The 19,164-nt window shown below is 56.2% G+C and overlaps 7 protein-coding genes across 7 annotated transcripts; 2 read left to right on the top strand and 5 right to left on the bottom strand.

Annotated features, from left to right (window-relative positions):
• The first annotated feature begins 305 nt into the window (after nt 1-305).
• Nucleotides 306-1,570, top strand: B0H18DRAFT_185074 (uncharacterized protein). Its single transcript, XM_048037012.1, has 2 exons — nt 306-779; nt 839-1,570. Exons 1-2 carry the CDS (start codon nt 531-533, stop codon nt 1,484-1,486), a joined length of 897 nt encoding a protein of 298 aa, XP_047900121.1. The 5' UTR covers nt 306-530; the 3' UTR covers nt 1,487-1,570.
• B0H18DRAFT_968845 (TFIID and SAGA subunit) lies at nt 1,513-4,446 on the bottom strand. Its single transcript, XM_048043542.1, has 9 exons — nt 3,950-4,446; nt 3,819-3,897; nt 3,455-3,754; nt 2,911-3,397; nt 2,716-2,855; nt 2,318-2,664; nt 2,096-2,264; nt 1,757-2,039; nt 1,513-1,698 (listed from the first exon to the last, which is right to left on the bottom strand). The coding sequence occupies exons 1-9, from the start codon at nt 4,433-4,435 to the stop codon at nt 1,584-1,586; spliced, it is 2,406 nt and encodes an 801-aa protein (XP_047900122.1). The 5' UTR covers nt 4,436-4,446; the 3' UTR covers nt 1,513-1,583.
• A 212-nt stretch (nt 4,447-4,658) lies between these two features.
• On the bottom strand, nt 4,659-7,785 carry B0H18DRAFT_1091357 (ATP-dependent DNA helicase). Its single transcript, XM_048032292.1, has 15 exons — nt 7,647-7,785; nt 7,534-7,591; nt 7,436-7,479; nt 7,202-7,380; nt 7,068-7,152; nt 6,838-7,016; nt 6,506-6,783; nt 6,433-6,446; nt 6,133-6,380; nt 6,057-6,069; nt 5,810-6,001; nt 5,670-5,751; nt 5,582-5,616; nt 5,368-5,512; nt 4,659-5,312 (listed from the first exon to the last, which is right to left on the bottom strand). Exons 1-15 carry the CDS (start codon nt 7,713-7,715, stop codon nt 4,831-4,833), a joined length of 2,103 nt encoding a protein of 700 aa, XP_047900123.1. The 5' UTR covers nt 7,716-7,785; the 3' UTR covers nt 4,659-4,830.
• Nucleotides 7,786-8,030: 245 nt separating this feature from the next.
• B0H18DRAFT_968850 (NADPH oxidase) lies at nt 8,031-10,573 on the bottom strand. Its single transcript, XM_048043543.1, has 10 exons — nt 10,220-10,573; nt 10,121-10,160; nt 9,891-10,100; nt 9,434-9,823; nt 9,283-9,383; nt 8,934-9,234; nt 8,705-8,869; nt 8,423-8,652; nt 8,274-8,366; nt 8,031-8,221 (listed from the first exon to the last, which is right to left on the bottom strand). The coding sequence occupies exons 1-10, from the start codon at nt 10,328-10,330 to the stop codon at nt 8,210-8,212; spliced, it is 1,653 nt and encodes a 550-aa protein (XP_047900124.1). The 5' UTR covers nt 10,331-10,573; the 3' UTR covers nt 8,031-8,209.
• On the bottom strand, nt 10,574-12,215 carry B0H18DRAFT_968856 (mitotic spindle checkpoint protein MAD2). Its single transcript, XM_048043544.1, has 6 exons — nt 12,108-12,215; nt 11,756-12,050; nt 11,580-11,690; nt 11,505-11,524; nt 11,329-11,455; nt 10,574-11,271 (listed from the first exon to the last, which is right to left on the bottom strand). Exons 2-6 carry the CDS (start codon nt 11,848-11,850, stop codon nt 10,995-10,997), a joined length of 630 nt encoding a protein of 209 aa, XP_047900125.1. The 5' UTR covers nt 11,851-12,050; nt 12,108-12,215; the 3' UTR covers nt 10,574-10,994.
• Nucleotides 12,216-13,900, bottom strand: B0H18DRAFT_968862 (uncharacterized protein). Its single transcript, XM_048043545.1, has 4 exons — nt 13,506-13,900; nt 13,165-13,413; nt 12,931-13,106; nt 12,216-12,855 (listed from the first exon to the last, which is right to left on the bottom strand). Exons 1-4 carry the CDS (start codon nt 13,733-13,735, stop codon nt 12,320-12,322), a joined length of 1,191 nt encoding a protein of 396 aa, XP_047900126.1. The 5' UTR covers nt 13,736-13,900; the 3' UTR covers nt 12,216-12,319.
• A 111-nt stretch (nt 13,901-14,011) lies between these two features.
• B0H18DRAFT_968866 (Non-repetitive/WGA-negative nucleoporin C-terminal-domain-containing protein) lies at nt 14,012-19,136 on the top strand (the record flags this gene model as incomplete). Its single annotated transcript, XM_048043546.1, has 27 exons — nt 14,012-14,278; nt 14,334-14,444; nt 14,498-14,541; nt 14,769-14,981; nt 15,017-15,064; nt 15,139-15,202; nt 15,283-15,528; nt 15,552-15,913; nt 15,937-16,026; nt 16,050-16,083; nt 16,148-16,330; nt 16,377-16,482; nt 16,541-16,712; nt 16,767-16,876; nt 16,925-17,057; nt 17,115-17,189; nt 17,239-17,315; nt 17,365-17,605; nt 17,644-17,823; nt 17,877-18,019; nt 18,073-18,101; nt 18,223-18,320; nt 18,371-18,491; nt 18,549-18,650; nt 18,702-18,844; nt 18,898-18,938; nt 18,965-19,136. Exons 1-27 carry the CDS (start codon nt 14,083-14,085, stop codon nt 19,131-19,133), a joined length of 3,531 nt encoding a protein of 1,176 aa, XP_047900127.1. The 5' UTR covers nt 14,012-14,082.
• Between the last annotated feature and the right edge of the window lie 28 nt (nt 19,137-19,164).

A 19,164-nucleotide genomic window follows, 5' to 3' on the forward strand; every position in this document is an offset into this window, starting at 1 on the left:
GATTATTTCCTGGTCTATTATGTGTCGCACAGAGCGGGAACGCAGAGGCTGCGCGAACACGCTCCGGACGCGACGTTATGCAAGTGACGCGTCGCGTCGCGTCTCGCGTAACGGACGGACGCGTGGCGACGCGCTCTGCTCTGGCTAGCTCCGACGTAAGCACCATTTCGAGTACGTACAATGCAGCTGCAGCCGGCCGAACCACAGGTACACAACGTTGTCCCCTGCGACGCCTCTCCGTGCGTCGGATCAGCCGTACAAAGACATCCACTCCGAATGCATTGTACCGGCACCTAACTCCGAACGTCACACCCACCCAACCACAACGACCTGCAGGGCTAACTTGTCTTGTCGTCCAGATATTGTCCCCGATATAGGTGACAATGGGCTTCTTGTACACAGGACGCCGCTGCCACTGGTGGCAGACTAACCCCTTAATGGGTACGGACAACTCGTCTCGCGACCGGTATAAAAGGCTCGTCGATTAAGGCATCGTACACACAACATCCCCACTTCACAAGCGCATCATCATGGCACGCGGCACACGATCCACGAAAGTACGCGGCTCTGACGACGACAGTCATTCCAAGGATGCCCGTCCGTACCTAACTCGCACGTTCGCCCGCAGCCTGGGCGCGCCCCCGAAGCAGGCTGACGAGGAGACCGAGCCGCCCACTCTCAGCCAGGAGGCGCGTTTGACGGCACACGAGGAGGAGGTCTATTACCAGGGACTTGAGCTCAAAGCGGACAATGCCAAATTGCACCAGGCTCAGGCAAAGGTTTGTACCACTGCCAACTTGTCAATCATAGCCTGCTAACCAGAAACGTCAACGGATAGGCAGAGGGGGAGGATCCCAGCTGGACACTCAGTCAAGATAGCAGCAGGTCCTTCAGTCGGACCAATTCGAAGAGCAGCGACATCAGCATAGGTGACGACGGCGACGGCGACGACACAGACGAATTCAAGGTCCCGTCCTCGGGCGATAGGGCCACTGCATACCAGCAGAGCAGGAAGGGGACCAGCCCTCCAGGAAGCACGACCGGCGGCACGACCGACGCAGGCGACTACGACAGCGGACACGAGAACAATGACGATGAGTATGACGACGATGAGTACGACGACGATGAGTACGACGACGACGACGACGACGACGACGACAACGACAACGACGGTGGGAGCCAGACCGACACTGAAAGGCCACCGACCAAGCGCGATCGCAAGAGCAGCTTCCCCGAGGACAAACTCGACGCGAAGAAACTGCGCGAGATTCGCGAGGCCTTCAAGAATCCGACTTCGAACCACCCTCACAAATTTTTCGACAAGCTCATGGATGAGTATGAGCTTGACCGCGTTGATCTTGAGAAGGCGCAGACGTTCGCGAAGGATCACGAGAAAAGATTGGAGAAGCCCAAGAGCTGGAAGGACAGCGAGCTCCTCGATGTAGCGAGGAAGGAGTGGTCGATGCTTCTCGATAATCGTTACTGAAGTCGAACAGGGGGTCCTTGGTTTTGTGTACAACATGTTATGGCAGCGTCAGCAGGGTATTATAATTACAGTGACATAATGACTACACATTCGGAGATCATCGCTGCTCTGGGCTGAGATACGGGCCAGCAACAAGACACAAGTTACGAGGCGTGAACTGCACATTGATCATCGGCGTGCGTTTCGTCGGGAACGTCGCAAGCAAGTCCGACCTGTACGAAGCATCAGTAACGACCCCTCGGTACAGCGAACAACAGAGAATGTACTGACGTCTCGATGCTCTCCTCTTCCTTGCCACTTGGCGCGGGTGCGTCGCCATTGACGCCATTCGCGGTGTTCCCATTTGTGAGGACGCCGTTCTCCTTGGCCTTGCTCTGCGGCCCGCCCGCCGCCGCGACGTCCCAACACCGCACCGTCCAGTCTGCGCTGCCTGAGACAAGCATGGACGACTCCTCGCTGAATGCGAGGGAGTACACGGACGCGGTGTGCCCCGCCATCTTCTTGATCCGTTTTCCGGAGCCAAGGTCCCATAGGTTGATAGCGAGGTCCTCGCCTACAGGCCACAGTCGTTAGAACACATCACTGTGATGACCAACGCAGCGAACACACCGGCAGTGGCGAGGTACCGCCCGTTAGGGCTGAACGCGAGCGTAGAGACGATGCCTTGGTGGCCAATAAAGACACGCACGCAAGACCCACGCTGGACATCCCACAACCGTGCTGTCCAGTCGCTCGAACCCGTCGCCAGGTAGAGCGAGTTCGGATGGAAGCGCACACACTAGTCATCACCGTCAGCGCAAAGCGAGCCCAGAGACTGATCCAACCACTAACGTCAACGTCGCTCAGATGGCCTGCATACACCCTCAGCGCCGACGTCCTATCCGTCGACCACAGCCTTGCCGTCCTATCTCGACTCGCCGTAGCGAAATAAATACCCATCGGGCCCCACTCCACATCCCAGACGGGGTTCTGGTGCCCCCTGTACGCGACAATGTTCGTCATCGTGTCGAGCGACCAGAGCCGCGTCGTCGCATCTGCCGACGCGGAGAGGAGGTAACGCGGTGGTGCGGCGGATCCGTTGGTCGGGTCAAAAGTAACGGAGTAGACGGGCCCGCTGTGCCCGATGAGTTTGCGGGTGGTCGAGCCGCCTTTCTCACGGATCTTCTTGAGAGAGGAGCCTGAACGACAACTCAGGGTCGCTCGGATAGAAGAAGAGAATAAAGGCTCACTGTCACGTATTGACGAGGGTTGGAAGTCGCTCCTATAGCCTTTTAGCTTCTCGCCTTTCAGGCTCCACAATCGAATGTAGCTCTCGGAGAACCCTGCGGCCATCATGGACGTGTCTTGAGAGAATGTGCAACATGGCACGCTGATGTTCTGACATCATACGACTGACAAGGAAACATTGAACCATATGCACTCACCCTTCGCCGACGTCATGCACCGTGTACGCGCAAATACTCGGTAATGGCTGATTCTTGACAACTCCTTGTTGCGTCCGCACCTCGGTGCGTTCCAGTCGTATCCGTTTTCTCGCGTCGCGGACCTTCTCGACCTCCCTTTTCACATCCGTTGTCCTGAAAGACGGCGGGTATGGGGGTAAGTCCGACTGAGGGATCCCGCCTGTCTCTTGTGTCGGACGGTTGTACAGTATCTTCAAGTCGTCGTGAATGCCGGGGTCTCGCTCGACCAGTGCTTGGTCTCTGAGCGCGCGGTCTGTCTCCGTGCGCAACTCCTCTGGCATCGCGGGCATGCCGAGTTTAAGATCGCCCTTTGATGCGTTGAACGACTGTGCATTCGTGAATGTTGATGTTGAGGAAGAACCGCTGGCCTGTGGGATCACGGACGTGAGCAGGCCTGTAGACTCCTCCCATGCATTTTCGGATACGGATGTTGTGGTCGATGAGGTGACTTATAGGTCGAAGTAAGTCAACGTGCCATCGGATGCAGAAAATCAAGGATACATACCGTCAAACCTGAGGTGGTTGTTGACCACTCGCAAGACGGCAGCCCGCCCTCTTTTACCCCTCTTTCCGGTGAAGCCCTCCCCTGAGCCTGTTGGCTCTCCACCCACGCCTTCAGTCAGCCAGCCGACCAGGAGACCGAACCCTGACCGGCTCATTCGCACTGTGTACTTCTCGTTCCGGAAGCGTTGCGCGAGTTCATCGTTTTGCACATGGAAAGGTAAGAGCAATGTTGATAGATGGTGCAGCGTAGGGGCATGTGTGGGTGCTAGTGATGGTGAGAACTCGGCATAGAACTTCAAAGCTTGAAGAAGGGACGACAACAGGCGTCAGTCACAGTGCACCAACGTGGTCCTTGTCTTGCTCACCGGCTTCCTTGAACCCATGCTGTATGAGATCAAGGTAGAAATGACAGAAGATGGGGAATAGTATGGGCCGAAATTCCGGCTAACGCGAGTTGATTATTTGGGCAACAACCTAGTTACATGCGTATACTCACTCGATACATGTCGAGAGATCCATCCACCCACGCCTCGAGCTCCCGGAAGCCCTCCTGCTTGTCGGTAGGATCTAGAGACAATATCTCCTCCGCTCCGACAGCATCAATACTGGATATGAGGTTCTGGATGGTGGCAGGGTTGCCCATTGAGGCGAGCTCCTGCAGGACACTGGCAGCATCCTTGAGGAAGTTCTCGCCTTGGCGGTTCGCCTTCTGCACGTACACAGACAGCGCTTTGACCAGATCTTCAGCAGATATCGTGGAAGAAGTGGAGGCCTTAGAGGTGGAACCTTCCGGCTGTTTTCCTTTGTCGGGGCCATCGGCGTCCAGTGCAGCCAGGAGTTCCTTCTCGGCACCCTTGTAGCCCTTGTCTCGCAAGTAGTCCAGGATAGCCTTGTTGACGACGCTGAGAGGTTCTGCGGCAGCATTTGTGCCCGAGGGAGACGTCACATCGGGAGTAGAGGGCGCTGGCGTAGCTGCCGACATACTGGTGGAAGGTCGATCGTGCTGGAGAGTCGGTCGCGGCGATGGTCTGACGAACGCGCTTGACGCGTCCCACGTGATGTCGCCATGCGCGTCAGTAAGCGCCCAGCACAATGGCATCTTCATACTCTTCACGTTGGTCCTCCATGTCATCTATGCATATGTTCGACTTCAAAGCATCACGTTGCGATAACTTGGTGTATCGCGTCGACGGCTCATCGATTCATCGGGACGAAGACATTCATTCTGTCGGTACAGATTACAACAACCTGCCTATCATACAGTAAGTACTGCTTTGGCAGTTCGCATAAGGTAAGTACTGTCGTCTATCTGTACGAGCACTGCGCCCTTTCTGACACAATACGCAACGAACACAGTGAACTACTGGGCAACGGAGTCTAATACCTGCGTCCCCGCGCCCGCTTCGAGTAACCACCACGGTACGAGCTTCCACCACTGCTCGAGCGCGATCCGTACGACGAATACTGGGTGTAGCTTCGTTTCTGGGCCGTCTTCGGCGGCGGCGACGGGGGCTCCAGATTCACGTACCCGACTTTCTTGCACTCCTTCTCGAACGCCTCGACGAGCGCATTGAAATCCACTTGCACCATGCTCCCAAACAGAGGATGCGCAGCGGACCACTTGTTCACGGTCAATCGCGGGGATGTGATTCCGAAGGCCATTCGTGCCAGCAGGCGCGGGTCGTCACGCACGGTGCAGGCGTTGAGGATCGCCTGGATCTGTCGCGGGTCGGGCTTGCAGCTTGCCGTTGCGGCGAACTCAACGCCCGAACCGGACAAGCAGAAGCTGCATTTACCGCACATCTGGTTCGGCACCGCGTCGTCGTCGCCAAAATACGAGGCGAGGGCATGTGCTAGGCCTACGCAGATTTAGGATCAGTAGTTGAGCGAATGCATAATGCCCAGGACACGCACAATCATCATTGGTAGCAAACTCCATGACTTGTCGGAGCTTCTGAACCGATTCCTCCTCGCGCGCCAGCATCCTGGTGAAGAGCTGATCTGCCAATGCTTGAATTTCCTCTGGGGCTTTCGGCAGGGGCTTTAAGACCTGATAACGCTGCAGATGAGTCCCAACGTCAATATGGTGTCCTTTGCTGAAGTTATTGTAATACACGCTACAACTTACAGCCCGGACCTGTGAGGCCTTGCAATTGATGTAGCCTACGAAAACGCATGGTGAGGAGTGTCCTAGACTGCGAGGAGCACCTGCTCACCAGCAAATTCCCACTCGCTAACATACCTCGCAAGGTCCGCGCGATTGATCTTCGAATATTCGGCGGCTTTGGCCATGTCAATCTGCGGCGACGCACATTTGACAACTGTACACGATATGTCGCCCATGCAATCTACGTACCTGATATCCAGTCCCTTTGGCTATCCAGCACGCCTTCAGCGCCTGTGCTTGCTTGCTCCGGTCTGACGTGACCTTCTTCCAACCATCGTTCGTTCGCGCGCTGATGTCGTAGACAGAGTAGTACGGCGTCACTGCGCGGATGTAGCCATGGTCGAGCTCGAGTTCGGCAAACGAGAGGTTCAACACATTTTGCTGCGTGGCTGAGTTCACTGATGTACCAAAGGACAATGTCACGGATGTTACTCACCCTGATGTCATATCTACACGGCGACAACGCCGTTAACGGGAGGAGGGCCAGATGATGAGAGCGAATGTAGACTCACATCTTCGCCTGGTGGTAATGGTTGAAGTCAATGGTGCCGTCGGGCGCGGGCTTGGCCATCGCGACCTCCTGGAGCCAAAGCTCGATGTCCCGCTTGGCGCAGGTATCCCCGCGCGCGAAGCCCTCAAGGACAGGAATATCGGCGGCAGAAAGGAACATCAGGCATGTCGATTCCAGCCCGTCACGTCCCGCCCTCCCGACTTCCTGGCTGTAGTTCTCGAGTGTCTTCGGCATGTGGAAATGAATGACCTGGTGGGGTTTAATCCTGATAATTGCAAAAGATCGTACATCGATGATCTACCTGGCGGATGTTGGCTGGGTGGTGCATTGGCTGAGCTCACGTCCACTCAGTTCAGCAAGACTCGTAAGGCTCACCTTGTCAATGCCCATACCAAATGCTATGGTAGCGCATACAATACCTCTATCGGACTCCATGAATTGCATCTGGATCCTCTCGCGTTCTTCCGCGGGTAGACCTGCATGGTATACCATAGGTTCCAACCCATGCGGGCGCAATCGGTCCGCAATTTCCTCCGCCTGCTTCTGCAGAGTGACATAGATGATGACGGGACCCGTCCTCGACTGCAACATGGGCAGCACATGGGCCACCTTATCGTTCATGTTGTTCGCAACGTGTGCTCTCAACGCGAGACTGCCACGGCAGCGCCTTCAGAATAAACGAGACAGGAGGTTGGGCGCGACGTACTTCGGGCGATAGACGGGAATGCGGAAGACGCCTTCCGTCGGGTGGATGAAGAAGCTCTTGCAGATGTCTTCCGCGACAGTCTTCGTTGCGGTGGCAGTCAAGCACAGGACGCGCTCGACGTCGAGTTCCTCCGCGAAACGCGCAATCTTGAGGTACTCCGGGCGGAAGCTTGCGCCCCACTACATGAAGAGCTTGAATGCATAAACGCGACTACGGATGCAAACACCTACTTGTGAGATACAGTGGGACTCGTCGACTGCCAGAAGCGAGATCTTGACCTTCCGCATCATCGCGACAAAGGACTCGTTGTTCAGCCTGCGGTCGTCAGCCAACGCGTTCCCACATCGACATCAAGGACACTCGCCTCTCCGGGGCCACGTACAGCATCTTCATCGACCCGCTCAAAACCTCTTGCTTCACCCACGCAGACCTGTCCGCGGTGAGTGTACTATCCAGGCTGGCCGCTTTCACGTTCCGGTTGACAAGCGCGTCGACTTGGTCCTTCATGAGAGCAATCAAGGGCGAGATAACTAGCGTCAAGCCCTGCGCGTTGTCAATTAGTCGGTGGTCAGACACGCTCTTACAGGGGGTCGCGCACGTCGAGGCATAGCGCGGGCACTTGGTAACACAAGCTCTTGCCGCCTATAAAACATCCTTCAATAGGTCGCCCGCGGCGATAAAAAGCAACCATCATACCTCCAGTGGGAAACAAAACGAGCGCATTGTCGTTTTCCACGAGCAGCCTTTGGATGACCTGTCGTCCACGCGTCAGTCCTCACACTCCTAAAGCCCAGCACACTTATGCACACCTCTTCCTGGGTGTGGCGAAACCCAGGGAAGCCGAAGGTGTCCCTGAGGACCGCGTGTGCCTGCTCCATTATATCTCCTCTTAGGGAGAGAAGTACGATACGAAGGAGGTGGTGGTGCAAGACGGGTTAGTCGTCAGACACAAATCTGCGATCCCCACAATGGACGCGTCCGGTCGCGCCCACGGGATCCGCAGTCACAACCGCGTTACGCGACGCGTAATGTCACATGCTCGCACCCCCGGAGGCTATTGCTCTGTCCAAGGCTCCACCACCATCTCGCTTCTCGTTCTTTGGATTCTGATGCAACGACCGTGGACTTTATCGACTCTGATTCCAGGCCGCCAGCCGTAGCTGCTGCGAAACTGACGACTGCTCAGTCCACCGTCCTGCGCCAAAGCATTATGCAATTGCAAAAGTAAAAGGTCTGTTATACAACACGAGCACTGAACGAACAGCAAGCGGCATATCCACGATCCAGGTCCACCACTTCGAGCAGTCAACGCTCTCTATACCACAACGAACACCCCGTCTCTCCACCATCCTGTCTCGCGCACAGGGGAAGCTTAGAAGTGCTCCTGCGGAGGGTGTCAGTAATGAGTGCAGGGAGGGGAGCACAAATGCACTGACCTTGGCGAAGCTGAAGTTGATATCCTTCGTGGACTGAGCGACGCACGCTTCCTTGATCGCCCTCGCCAGCACAGTCGGGCCGCAGAAGTACGTCTACAAAAGCACCACACCGTCAGCGACTGCGGAGGAGGAGCAAGGGAGTGCCATACGCCGACGGTAGTCTTGAGCTGTGAGTTGATGCCGGGCATGTACCGGCCGACCTCGATCGCCTGGCGCATCCGGCTGTAGATCGTCTTCCAGTCGGGCCTGCCGAACATCGTGCGCGTGCGCAGCAGCGTGAGCGGGTCGTATTCTGCGCCCGCGTCGTTCACCGCGATGTTCCACAGCATGTCTTCGCCAATCTTCTGGGTGAGGAAGATGTTGATGCGCAGGAAGTTGGCTGTAGGTACCTGTTAGTCGTGGCAAGAACAGCTTTGACAGATACAACTCACGGTCGATTTGAGCTTCCTCGACCTCCTGGAGCAGAGTCTGGAACCAACCGAACGAAGGAGCGTCACGGCACACCCAGAAGAACTCCACGCGCTTGAGCGACATAAGCGTGCCCTTCTTCTGGCGGTACCAGATATGCTTCAAGATAGAAGCGAAGGGAGTCACACCTGCAGAGGGCAAACACGACACTCATTAATACCAGCTCATCATTCCAACTAAGAATTGACATACCGATACCGGCGCCAATGAGCACGGCAACCTCGACGTTGAACACGTCCTCAGCCGGTGCGCCGTACGGGCCGTCAATGCGGACCTCAGGCAAGTCCCGCGATCCAGTACCAAGCTCGACGAAGTTGCCACGCGTGCCGTAGATGGACTCGTCCTTCTCCTCGCCCGCCATGGCCGCCTTCGTCATAGCCTGGACGACAGATGGCCCGGCGCCTAGACGGTCGCCAAGAGCGTAGGTCCAGTCACCAACCTGACGAATGTGGACGGAGACGTAAGGATCCTCGGGGGCGGAGGTGATGGTGAACTGAAGTCCTTGTCAGCAGGATTGACCGGCACTGGGGATGTGACTCACAGGGTGCCACTGGTAGCCTGAGATGTCGGGAATATTGATAAACAACCACTGGCCAGCTACGTACTTGAAGCTCGGCTTGATGATACGGAGCTCCATGGCGCCTGCAACACGACAATGAAGCGTGGTTTCACCGTGAACGCGATGTACATACCACTCGGGTGCACGAGCACTTTCGACAAACGGGTCGCCCTCCTTGCGCGGATCTCCCTCCAGACACGCTCAGCGAAGTAAGCAATGCCCGGCCAGATCGTAAAGCGCCAGCTCTCATAGCCCAAGCAGAACTCTGTGTTGTAAAACGGGAATGTCGTTGTGTACGCAGGCTCAACGGAGTCGCGCACGAAGCAGCCGGTAGCGTGGGCATAGAGGCCGATGAACCAAAAGAAGGCGAGGTGGTGCGTGTACCAGAACGCCTCGAAGCACTGGTTGCGAACCTTGTGGTGGGCGGTCGTGTACATGAGCACCATGATGAGCAGCATGAAGTGGCCCGAGATGCCACCGGCCTGGGTGTAATGAATGTCTAAGGCCTTCAAGATACGGACCTCTGAAATGGTGACCAAGGTGAGCATGGCCACAGCCGTTCTACCTCGTCAAGAAGAGAATTCACGCACGGGTACGCTCGACGTTGAAAAAGTTGACGTAGTGGGCGGTGGTGTGCACCATAGACCAGAAGGCCAATGCATACGCGACCTGTCTGTGGAACCAGATGTTCTCGTCCGCGGGGAAGAGCCAGGCGAGCTTGGGGCGGATGACACGGATGACGTTACGCAGCATGGGGAGGAGGATACATCCCCCAAGGAAGGCGAGGACCAGACCAGCGCCTCGGGAGACCCAGACGGACCATTCAAGCCGTTGAGCGCGGCCAGCTTCTGGTTCCTTTCCTGGACACAAGGGCTCGGGAGTTAGGCGGTGACGGGAAGACAACAAAGCTGGGACTGACCTGGGAGGACCATCCATAGCCGAAGAAGAATAGCTGGAGACCGTAGAAGAGGACGTTGAAGATGAGACGCCTGGGGGAGAGGAACTCGCGGCGGAACCAGCTCTCGGTCATTGTCGTAGGGGAGAAGGAGACAGGTCAACTGCAGCGCGGTAACCGGTACCACGAAAAGTAGTGGGCAGGTCCGGCCAGACGAGGGAAGAAAGAAATGAAGGACGGGTCTCGCGAGGAGACTGGGCGGTGAAGGGAGAGAGAGGGCTGGCGGTAGCCAAGACGGACGGGGGAGAGACGAGATATAGTTGTGCGTGCGTGCCGTGGCCAGGCCGTGACCATGGCAATCCGTATCGGGTCGCCACTTTCATTCTGCATCAGCGCCTGCCGCTACTGCCCCCGCTATTGCCCCCGCCCCGAGTCTGGCTGCGTCCCTGGCGGGTCGCGTCCATCGCGTCCATCGTGACGTGTGACGCAGTGCACAGCTGCAGGCACCCGCCCGGTATGCCCGCCCCACCTGGCTGAACCCATCCGCCGCAGCCCGCCTCTAAAGCCACCGCGCTCGAAGTCCTTCTCTCCCAAAGCGAGCGTATCGCCATATCGACGCCCCCGAGCCGCCCGCGGCAGCATCACTCGCACCACATCCCCGTGGCTTGCACTCTGTGCTCTCACCGTTGTCGCACGCTATCTGTCCGAGCAAGGCCACGCCCAATGATACATCATGCAAGAATAGCACAAGGAGACGTCCGGACACCACACCCGCCGCACACCGCACCCGCCCCCACGCTCATCCCTCGTAGCGGTACGCCACCATCGCCTCGATCCGGTGCACGTCCGTGCTGAAGCTCCGCAGCTTCACCTGCTGGCTCTTGCTCGCCTCGATCGCCAGCGGGTCCGTGTCCACCCACTCGTCCGCCGGCACGTCCGCAGACTCCGTCGTGTACGTCAGGATGTTGAACACCGTCGCCTCGTCGATCACCGGCAGGAACGTCACCGTCGACACGATTTGCTTCAGGATGTTGCGTATTTCCGCCTGGATCTCCGCCTCCGGTTTCGCGGCTGCGCTGTCGGCGACACGTAAACAGACAGTTCCGCGGCAAGGCAGATGCAGATGGACGTACGGCTCCGACGTATTTGTCGGTTGCTCGACGAGATTGATGTCGAACACCCATCGCTCGAGCGTCGTCCGGGAGTCTTTGGAAATGATCGCGAGGACAATTTGCGTGACAGACCCGGTCAACAGCCACTCTATGAACAGCCTCAGACACTTTCGAATGATTGAATGAGGGTTGCTCACTGTTGACTTGTTTGAGTATCCTGTCCGTTGGTCAGCCCCCTTGATCGACGGATATGAAAGAGACAAAGGACATGCCTCTCCAGGTAGTTCTCCAGGGCTAGATCTTGTGTAACCAGAACTGTCTGCCCGTACTTCTTGACCATGTGAAAGTCGTCAGCAGGATACACACCGCGCTGGAACAGTATCCTACACGAGGCGACAAGCTCATGTCAGCTCACACGGAATGAACACCGGCAGTAGCGCGGACAAACGTGTTTGCAGCGAACTTGAAGAATTCGGTGACAAGGTTCGTAGAGCCCTTCAGGGTGATCGCCTGGCGTGTCGGTGCCTGCTTGGTAGGTGCCATACTTGCGGTCGTGAGTTTCACGCGTGTAGAACGGTTGCGGAGGCAGTGGCTGAGAGTGGCGGTTTGCGAGTGGCGATCGTATGGTTTAGGACGCGAACCACACGCGTCGCGTCGCTAATTGAACTATACCGCGTCGGTCACGTGGCCATGACTAGTGGGCGTCGTCCGACTCCCGAGTCGGTGAGAGCAGCGGTTTGTCGGTCTGTCGCTCTGATAGCTACTCGATATGAATCTGACGTTTGTCTGTCAAATTCTAGTTACGGTTGCACTTCGTCTGCAGCATCTTCCCAGAGAGGATGTTCTCGTCAGGGCCCCGTCGTTACCAGACTCTAGACGTGGGAGGGAGAGCTGAGGCATGATGAGCAATCCATGATGAATGGATCGAATTTCGAATGCAGCACGCTGGCTGTGCATACGGAGCATACAAATCCATAAGGTACGATGAAGTGAAAGAGAAACGCCCAATCCGTCATCGCCATGCCTTCAAAGGGCTCATGTCCGAGCCCAGATCCATGTCTGACACGTCCGACTCTTCGTAGTCCGAGTTTGCATCGAGGTCCATCTCTCCCAAGTCCGGCTCAGACTGAAGGTCCATGTCCGAGTTGACATGCGCCGTGAGCATGTGCTCGAGCATGTCTTCCTCCTGCGACTCGTCGTCCTCACCGTTCGGCGCTGCAGCCGAGCAAGCCGGAACCTCCGGTGAAGACGAGGACGAGGACGAAGCAGCCCGGCCACCCTTGTCGACCGCTGGAGCGCGGCGGGACCTCGGCGGCGGGGCCTCGTCGTCGCTCGAGTCCGACGAGAGCGTGAGATCGATAAAGACAGTTTGTGGCTTCGGTTGTGCTACCGTCTTGCGCACGTTGACAGGAGTCCGCACCCTGGCCGGCGACATGCGGGATTTGACGGGTGTGTGCGAAATCGTAGTCTTGACCTTGACCGAATGGGCTCCGGAACGACTCTTGCCAGCCGTCTTCACGGACGTGGTGGCCACATATTGGTACGTAGCTATCGCATCATCAGATGTCCGCGAGATCATAAGCTTGTGGACCAGAGACAGGCAGCCGTTGGGACGATACGCACAATTGGACGGGCGGTCTGCACGGTTAGCGTTGTTGCGAGAGCCTAGAGGGACAGCACTTGACCGGACAGGCTGCTTCCACAGCCTGCGCCTCTTGCGTTCTTCCCCCGCATCCCCGCGCATGCTATAATCCGAGCTTGTGTACGGTCGTGCCCGCTTACCGTTGGGTAGCTTTTGACTGAGAACGGAAGAATAAACCCGCGAGAGCAGCCGTCAGAGGCCAGTCAGAGTCTCACCATTCGTAGAAAGCCTTCGTCGCCACAGTCACCAGAGGAGCATAGAGGTCTGCGACCCAATCACAAAGCGCGGTGAAGCCCTTCTCCTTGTAGTAGGCGCCTAGGACAGTCTCGAACAGGTCAGCCGTTGCCTTGACTTCTGTGTACGACTTGACCGCTGAGGCTGACGCGCCTTCCCCGAAGTCCATCCTCGATAGGGCTCTCAGGACCACGTCGGGGACGGCGAGGATGTCAAGCTTCTCCGCCACTCTCGAAAAGACAGCGTTAGAGTGCAGGACGCCGCGGAGGTTCTGTGGCTTGTTGAGTTATGTCTTGACGAGGAGTGCCCGCCGGGTGCGCACCGTGTATAAATGAGGAGACCCTGGGGTATCTGGTTGTAGAGGATGGTCCCAATCGTGGCGTACATGAGGGCGTCGCCTAGGAACTCGAGGCGCTCCCTCTCCATGTGGGCGGATCCTGCGAGGAGCCTCGCCCAGGTGGCGTCCGACAATGGAGGCAACGCGGCATCAAACTCGGGCCTGCGGATGGCTGCGACGACCGCATCGTAGATGGCTCGGTGTAATGCTATCATGGCGTCAGAAATACTAGGAACCACAGAGGTAGATTATTGTGAGAAGGAAATGACAGACGAAGAGGTAGCGAGCAGTAGAAATGGCTGGAAGGTGTGGCCTTGAGTGGTACCGTCGATGCTAGTCTGTTGTCAGCCTTGAAACAGGTGCATGTGGCGAGAGACAAGAGAGGTCGTCCGAGCTTTGACCAGAGGTCGGCGACGCGTCGAAGGCGCACGTGAGAGCCTGCCACAGACGCGTTCGAATTCTTGTTTTCCAATCCATCGTGGCGTCCTGCCCACCGCTTTGCCCCACCTATTGTGTATGCTCTGACCATAACTTCCATTTCCAAAGGCATAAAGGCGACAATATGAACGGCCACGCTGACCCGTCTTCGAGCATGCTTGGGGCATCCACAAGCACCAGAGGCCGACAACTCCAGGTCGCGCCGAAGCCTGTCCCCGCACTTGACCTACCCGCTCTCCAGAACGCCAGTCGCGTTCTCCAGGATCAGCTCCTTAAGGACACACAAACCTTGCCGGACCTGAATGACCTGCTCACAGTTCGTGCGTCGCAATGGTTCGGTCGATGTTAGCGCGTTCACCTGACAGTCTCGAGTAGCTGGCGTACCATCGTCCGCGTCATACAGCGTCTTCCCCGATGACTTCCGCGTCCCGTTCCAGAAGAGGAGGCTTGTTGGGATCCCAGAGGGATTGTTTCAATATTACACCAGTACGTCCTGCATTGTGCATTGCATGCGTGCATGCATGTTCATACCTCCACAGCCACTAGCGTCACATCTCATATGGGGTTGATGCCTCAAATGAGCGTGTATGGATTACGATTGACCATAATTTATTCCTGTGGGACTACGTGGAGGGGTGCGTGTTGTGTCGACAGAACTCATCGTTGGTCTGACGCTTCCTGTCCAGTCAAGAGCTGAGCTCTTTTGTGGACCAACCGGACGTTATAACACACGTCGCGCTCGTCAAGCCCAAGCCCAGCGTCTTCATAGACGAGATTACTTCTCTTTGGTGATATGCACTCCCCTCTCAGTATGCTATTGGCGTCTCCACCACGCCGGCCACCGGGCCCAATAACCGCCCGCGCAAGGAGATCAAGATGTACGCCACTGACATGGCAATACCCAGCGACATGGAGATGACGTCCGTTATTGGAACCGAGGATGGTCGAATATTCATGTGTGGCGTTCAAGACGGGGCTTTACGAGTTCACTACCAAGAGAAGGAAGGGTGGTTCGGCAAGAGGGTGCAATTATCAACCATTCTGTTGGAGGAGTGCAGAGCCTTCTTCCTCGACTAGCAGCACCGAAGCTGGAAGGTGAGCTGATCGTTTTCGCGCACAAAATCCAGTCTCGAACCTTGCTTGTAGACCGCATCATATCTCTTGTTGCCGACAACCCCAGAATTGCTTCTACGGGCTGACAACAAAGAACACGATCTGGTATACAAACAAACGGCGAAAAGAGCGTACAGCACCTTCAGACCCTCTCCAATCTGTACAAAGCTGCACAGGACAAAGCACCTGGCTCGCCTGCGTGACACCGCAGAACTTCCAATCATCTCCTTACATGTCATTGACACGTCAGAAGCACGATCAGGAGTCCAGTTGATGGCCGTGACTACCAACGGTGTCCGACTATACTTCGCACCGTCCTCCGGTTTCTACTCATACAACTATGCGAGCGCTAGCGGCACTCCAACTAGCTCGCGTCCGCTTCAGCTCATGCATGTGCGACTCCCGCCGTCCAATTTGCTGCATCCGGATGAACAATCGAACCCCTACCGGCCTCTGCGTCAAACTTCGGAATGTCGCAAGCACCTCCGCCGTCCATCTCGCGGCCATATATTGTCTCTGCCCTCGAGAACTCGTGTTATGATGTCGGACTCACTGTCGCCGCCCAGCCGGGTGACGTTGACGGCACCGACTTCGTCTTGTGCATGTCCCCGGACTTGACTCGCATTGGCTCGCTCGGCCAGCTTCACGGTCCGCCGCCTCAACAGCAGAACACGCAATACGCGAATACGAACTATGGCACTGTTCCGGGTCCTAGCCGACCGCCGCTTACTGAGCATGCTACTCTGCTATCGATTCCGGGACGGACTTGGGGTATGGCACCAGTGCCTCGAAGCTCGTCTGCTGCGGCTGTCGCTGGGCCATCCGGTACACCTGCTCCGGTGGTTACCAACGAATGGCGTACCAGTTCTCCGAACCGACAAGACAATTCATGATCCTGACGAACGTCGGATTGACGTTCCTGGCGAAACGAAGGTCACTGGATTACCTGAAGGATGTCATTGAAGAATTCAGATTGAGGGCAATGCCCAGCCGCTATTGAGTTCCGCGACAGGTGAGAGGGCTCCCTACGTCCTTGATATGGAACTGTATAACCACGATCTATAGCTTCGGCCGAGATCAAACTTGCGCGATGTTGCTAGCTATTGCGAGCGGGAACACATTCTTGGACCAATCGGAACAGTCACTGCTAGGCAGCATCAGCACCGTAAGCCCTGAAATTGCCATGGTAGCTAAGCAGGCATTTTATGACTTCGGCGAGCGGCCAATGTGGTCAGAGCGCGTAACATACGGCACGAGCAGTGAGCAGTTTGCTTTATGTCTTTAACTGAGCTCAATGGTGAGTAGCGGAAGGCTCTGGTACAGCCATTTTCAGCGGCCGACGGGAAGGTCTTACCATGTATTTCGCTCGATTGGTCAGGCCATTCTGGAAAGCCAATGTTACTACGCCGGGGCAAGTGCTGTTACAGTTGGTCTGTCTGCATTGGAAGCTGACGAACATTCACTGGCAGGGCTGCTGGCCTACAGCATCTGAGTGTTCCTGACGACGTCCTCGTCACTGCCCAGAAGAACCTGTTCGCTTTGAAAGAGTTGCTGGACACAAATCCCCAACTCTTTCACTCAGCACCCGGCGATCATACTGGCGCACGGTCAACGACGGTCAGCGAGCAGGAGGCCTGGAAGGTAGGCCAATAGTGAACTGAACTGTGCCGTGTCGTCCTGAGACCATTTCCGCAGGCGGAGCAAAGTTCGGTGTCGCAACTCATGTCTCTTCTCGGCAGGACAATCGAGGCGATCTCATTCATTCTCCTGCTGAGCGATCATAGACTGGGGGAGCTCATCCGACAGTGCGTATAGTCCATCACTCACGGACTTCGCTAAAGTAGAGCAATCAGGTGTGAACCCGATGTCCAGCGACTCGTCACAAGCATGACCTTCGAGGACCTAATAACCGACGAGAAGGGCATTGCAGCGTCCCGGGCGTTGGTCAACGTCGTGATCAACCAACAGATCGGCCAGCAAATAAGCGTAAGCAGTTCTGTACCGTGTCTGCGCTCAACACTGTTTACCTACACATAAGCGCAGGTGGACACTGTCAGCGAGGTCTTGCAACAACGATGCGGCTCATTCTGCAGTACCGATGATGTGATGCTTTACAAGGTAGGAGTGCCTCCGCCTTGCAAGCCGTTGCCATTCAACATCGTTTCAGGCGAGAGAGAACATCCGCAAAGCCATTGAGACGCGGAATCCCGCAGAACGTCAGACTTGGCTTGGAGAATCGCTTAAGTAGGTCAGACTCAGGCCCCGTTGTCTTCGGCGCTGACTTGATGCATAGGCTGTTCATGAAAGGGGCTCGCAACCTCGATTTCGAGGGCTCCGGGAGATATGCGGCGATTACCAGCAGCTCAGCTACGCGAAAGGTCAGTAATACGTTTGAACCCGATTTGCTCAGCATAATGCAAACAATGGAAACCCGAATAGGCGCGGTGGAACTGCCATTACATTGCGCGCAAGCGTACGATGCTGATGGGCAGGGCCATGAACACTGGCATGCCGGTGCCCTGCGAATGATCCTCGTGCCAAGGCATGGGAACGGCGATTGCATTGTTATCAGCTGGTATTGGACTCGCTGTCGGTATTCGAGCAGCGGTGTAACCAGCAAAATATCTCTGACGAGACGGAGCGTGTCCGGAGTCATGCCTACGAACTCGCGTTCGAAGGCGAAGATGAGATGTTCCACTCAACATTGTATGACTGGTTGATTGAACGAGGGATGGCGGACGAGTTGCTCGAGGTGAGTAGGTTGAGTTCAACAGCGTGAATGATGATGTGACTATTGGTTCGCAGATGCGTCCGGCCTATCTGGAAGCCCATCTGAGACGGCATCCCCTGACCGTGCAAAAGCTGCAGTTGCTGTGGCAATTCTATGTCAAGGATGGTCAGCCATTACGAGCAGCGGAGGTGTTGGCAGCGTTGGCGGAGTCCACCGAGTAAGTCGCATCATTCCCCATTCAGAGTAGACTCATGACGTGCTTGTTCTCAGCTTCGATTTGCCGCTCGATGCGCGACTGAGTATCTCACACTCGCAGTTGGGAACGCGAAGTCACACCCCGTCTCCGCCGGCAGTAGACAAGAGACGGCAATCGCCTTCCTCACCGACCTGGAGGAGAAGCTCGAGGTTGCCCAGGTGCAGCTCGAACTCTCAACACTCTCATGCCGCACTTCAACGATCAAGACGAGGTCGGCGAGAAAGCCAGGCTCCTGTCCCAGAGTTTGATGTCGATCACGGAGGTATGTGCATCCTTCGTGTGCAAATCATTCTTGTCCAACCTCGCACCTAGCTATATCAAGAATACGCCGTACCATTCGACTTGCCAGCTATGCAGTTGCTGATTCTGCACGTCTCCGAGCATCGAGACGAGGGCCTTGTGTGTCCCATCTGGAACAGGATATTCGAGGAAGGTGAGGTTGAGGAATACCTCTTCACTGTGGCGGAATGTTGATGTACCTTATTTGTAGCCATCGACAACGCTGAGACTGACGTCGCCGCGGACCATATTGTGTCCAAAGTGGTCCCTCTCGGACAACGATTCTACCCGTCTGAAAGTGCATTCCCACTACGTGAGTAGTCTCAGTGTCAGATCGCATGATTGATGCCTTACTACGGAGTAGGCCACGTCTCGTCACTACTGGTACGCTTCAGCCTGGCGCACAAAGGTGCACTCCCATACGGATGGGCGCCTCGAATACTGGTCCAGTGTGGTGTGCCATACCCTGAGGTCTGGGACATCCTCTACGAAATGTATGAGTCTCAGGCAAGTCCCATTCGTCTAGGCACGTCGGGTGCGATAGCTCATTCTTCCGACAGATCCCACCGTTCAACGAGCAGGCCAATGTACAGTCGATCTCGTCAGATATTGCCGTGCTCCTTACAGACTGGCTGGAGGATGCCATGCGACCACATCTGCCGTGTCACGGAGCGAGTTCCCTGTATACCGCGTCGACCAGGCGGTGGACCAGTATACTGCGGAGCTTGACCCAAGCAGGACAGAAACAAAAGCAGCGTACGAGAATATCAAACGCCAGCTGCGGAGAAATTGGTGATTATGTTGCATGCTGTACATTGATGTTGTGG

Source organism: Fomitopsis serialis, assembly GCF_022376445.1.
Source record: "Fomitopsis serialis strain Sig1Antser10 chromosome Unknown B0H18scaffold_2, whole genome shotgun sequence".
NCBI classification, from domain to species: domain Eukaryota; kingdom Fungi; phylum Basidiomycota; class Agaricomycetes; order Polyporales; family Fomitopsidaceae; genus Fomitopsis; species Fomitopsis serialis.